Source organism: Empidonax traillii, unplaced genomic scaffold (genome assembly GCF_003031625.1).
Source record: "Empidonax traillii isolate 1590-97213 ecotype Southwest subspecies unplaced genomic scaffold, ASM303162v1 scaffold669:size348880, whole genome shotgun sequence".
Taxonomy (NCBI): Eukaryota; Metazoa; Chordata; class Aves; order Passeriformes; family Tyrannidae; genus Empidonax; species Empidonax traillii.
The window spans coordinates 5,357-8,727 of NW_020955862.1; the positions used below are offsets into that span (position 1 = coordinate 5,357).

General features: G+C 38.9%; 1 protein-coding gene across 1 annotated transcript in view; it reads right to left on the reverse strand.

Moving 5' to 3' along the window:
• Positions 1–1,220: 1,220 nt before the first annotated feature.
• Positions 1,221–3,371, reverse strand: part of NAA20 (N(alpha)-acetyltransferase 20, NatB catalytic subunit) — a 4,034-nt gene continuing 1,883 nt past the window's right edge. Inside the window, exons 4-6 of the mRNA XM_027899468.1 lie at positions 3,008–3,143; positions 1,908–2,053; positions 1,221–1,547 (exon numbers count right to left, since the gene is read on the reverse strand). Coding sequence (XP_027755269.1) covers positions 1,462–1,547; positions 1,908–2,053; positions 3,008–3,143 — 368 coding nt within the window. The 3' untranslated portion in view covers positions 1,221–1,461. The remainder of the gene's footprint in view (positions 1,548–1,907; positions 2,054–3,007; positions 3,144–3,371) is intronic.

Genomic DNA, 3,371 nt, shown 5'->3' on the forward strand with positions numbered 1-3,371 from the left:
AAAAAAAAAAAAAAAAAAAAAAAATGAGAGAGAGCAAAGTAATGATGGGGAACGGAATGGAGTGCAGACAGAATAAGAAAGGGACACAAGACAAAGAGACAGACACCTAACAGAGAAGGGGAAGAAAGGGATGGAAAACAGGCTATAAGGATGAAAGAAAAACAGGAACAAACTCTAGTATTTATTACATAATGTGGCTAAATAAAATGTAAACAGTCTACCAGCTTGAACAGAACTGCTCACCATAACGGCTTAGCCTGTGACTCATTAATTGAGCAGCTGCTTCTTGGCAGGGTATGCAGGGCTATAAAACCTATGACAAAACATGCAGGGAGACACATGCTTACAGGAGTAAGCTAAATGGATTATATGTACAAGATACTGCTGGGTCTCAATCCAAGCTTGTACAGTCAATTAATACTTTGACCTCTGAATTTCATTTCTGTAAATTCCACATTTCTCCATGCTCCTCCACTAAAAACACATAAACTCTATTATCTAGTGTTAGATATAGGGTTGTTTGAAGACATTGTAATGTTGTAGTTTAGGAAAAGAACCATGCACCCACTCACTCACTCTGGCACAAAAGGTAAAGATCATGGGCTAAGAACAATTTACCGGAAATAGCAATGACATAAGAAAACAAACAGCAACAATATTAATGACAAAAGTGTACAAGAAAGAGGAAAATGGTTCACATGTAAATGCTCACCAAAGAGCCTGACCTCACCCAACCAGAAGGAACCCCCAAACCCCTTCCCTGTTCTGGCCATGCCCCTCCTGGCTACTGCAAACATTAACCCTTGTCCTGGCGGGAAGCAGGACATGTGAACATAAGAGCCTTCTCTTTAGCAGGTTCTTTGGAAAACCTAAATTGACCTTGAAATTGAGCAAGGAGACTATGAGAAAACAAGAAACCTTTACCACAGGTTACTTCACAGACAGAGCATGCCAAGGTACATGTGGGCACCCGGGACACAGAACTGGTCTTGGATTTGGTCCTCAGTGAGAAAAACCCTTGACTGCCTTGCTTGTATGGCTTTTCCAGCTCAACAGTGAACAGTTCAATCCTGTGCCATGAAGAGAGGAAAGACTTTTCTCCAAGTATCTTGGGTATTGTACAGCATTTTCACTGCTCATGAATAAATGCATTTAAAGAGTTTTTACTATGACTGATCTCAGGTATTTTGGTTTGAAACAAAACCAAGAAAACAACCATACAGGAGGTAATTCCATTTTAATAGTCTCTGAATTTCCAATATTTGAAAGGAAAACTAATAGAGTAAGTGTGATAGTATACAGCCATTACCTATAGAAGCAGTGTTAGTCAGCTTCACAACACTGCTTTTTGGTATTTCAAGGGAAAAACATTCAGCCTGAAATTTCTCATCCATAAGTTCTTGGAGGTTAAGGGGGACAGACCTGACACTTAGTAAGTTGCCTGAGAATCACAGCTTACAGTTACTCAATGTCTTCTGGCCTCACTGGATGAGGCAGAGGTATAACTGATTTCTTCTCTGTATCTCTGGAAAGAGCCTTCCTCATATCTGTGGCAAACAGAAAAAATGCTATTATAGTTACAGTGGTCATTGTACAAAGCCATATGAAGTGAATTCTCTACTAAAATAACATCATTTTTAATCAAGAAAATTTCCTAGAATCATAGAATACCTCAAGTTGGAAGGGACCCATAAGGATACAAAATGTATAAACTGCTTGATTAGGTTTTGTAACTGATGTAATTTTCAGCAGGAAAAGTTATCTAAAGGAGGATACAAAATCCCATTCATCAACAACTATCTGAAATTGTTTTACATAAAAAAAAAAAAAAAGTCTTACAAACAAGCCCAGGAACCCTCACATAAGAATCACTCCATTCAACTTGAGGCAGAATAAATACTACTTACCATAAGCATCTTCATCTGGCTCCCCACTGCTGGCAGAGTAGTACTCTAACACTGTCCGGTACACACTGTAGCCTAGTTGCTTATACATATTTACAGCAACCTGATTTGATACTCTCACAAAGAGATCGACAAAAAATCCACCCTTTCTTTAGGGGGGGAAGGAAAAAACAAACAAATAAAGGAAAAACACATTAAGGAACAGTAGGTGAATGTATTTCTAAGTAACAACCTATGGGTAATAACTGTAATCATATCAAAGCAAGTCTGATGATGTAGTACACTAATCAAACACCTTTCACACTGTAATAACAGATGCACTCCTTTACCAAAGGAAAATTCAAGCACAGGCACAGATTTCATTTTATTTTTGTCACACAGCCTTTCTAGACTAGCCAGTGCATTTAGAAATCTGAACAGAAAGGATAAGCTAAACACCCACATAAACCTCAGATCCAAGTGACATAATTAAAAAAAAAAAAAATCCACATTTTAGATTGCATTGGATTAGGAGGGGTGGAATAAGTCACAAAAATTCACTTGCCTAATGGGGGATAGCCCTTTACCTCACTAGGCAGATTTTTCAAAATATTGTACTATTTTCTGTTTTTACCAAGTGGAATTACCCTACCAGAATGAGTTAAGGACATTTCACTGTGGGCTCATTTGACAATATATTAACTTCATAGGTACAAGTAACCAAGAAGATGGAAAGTAAGCCCAAAAAAAAATTTTGTCAGTGGTACAAAATTTGTTCAAGATTGTGCCTGAATGCATTGCACAAAGCCCAGTTACTGAACAAGTATGTTGGAGGCCCTACTGCTGATGTTTCACAAAGCTCTTTTCCTGTTAAGAAAAGGGTCTTTTGTACAGTATCACTACTGGAATTCAGGCTATGTCCTACTCATTCTGGCTCAGAGATTGTAAACCGCTAAGCAACTTTCATAATTCTTGTTCTCCAGCTATGAGGAATTTCAGAAAATCAGAACACCGCTTACAGCAAAATTCTGTGTCTGTTTCATGCACATCAATCTGAGCCAGAGACAGGTGTCTGTAGAAATACTACTTTTAAAGATAAGTTTAAAGCTAGGCATATTACTCACTTTTCTGAAATTTCTTCCAGTAGCTCCATCAGTTTAGCAGCCAAACCCAGCCGTCGAAATTCTGGTGCAACAGAGAGAGCGGTAACATGTCCGTGCCATTCTTCCCTAGCCACGGAGCCCTCGGCTTTCCCCATGACTGTGAACACACAGAGCATCAGCACCTTTGGAGTAACGCACCGCCTGCAACCACACAACTTCACAAGAGGAGTAAGACATGTATAAACAAACATTGCAATGGCTGTGGTAAAGGCCCAAACAGGGATGTCTACCTTATCACTCTATGATTCAGCAACTATGGGGAATGTCATTTTGCACAAGTATTACAGCAATTCCTTGACCAGCGTAAATAAAAATAACTTCGCAA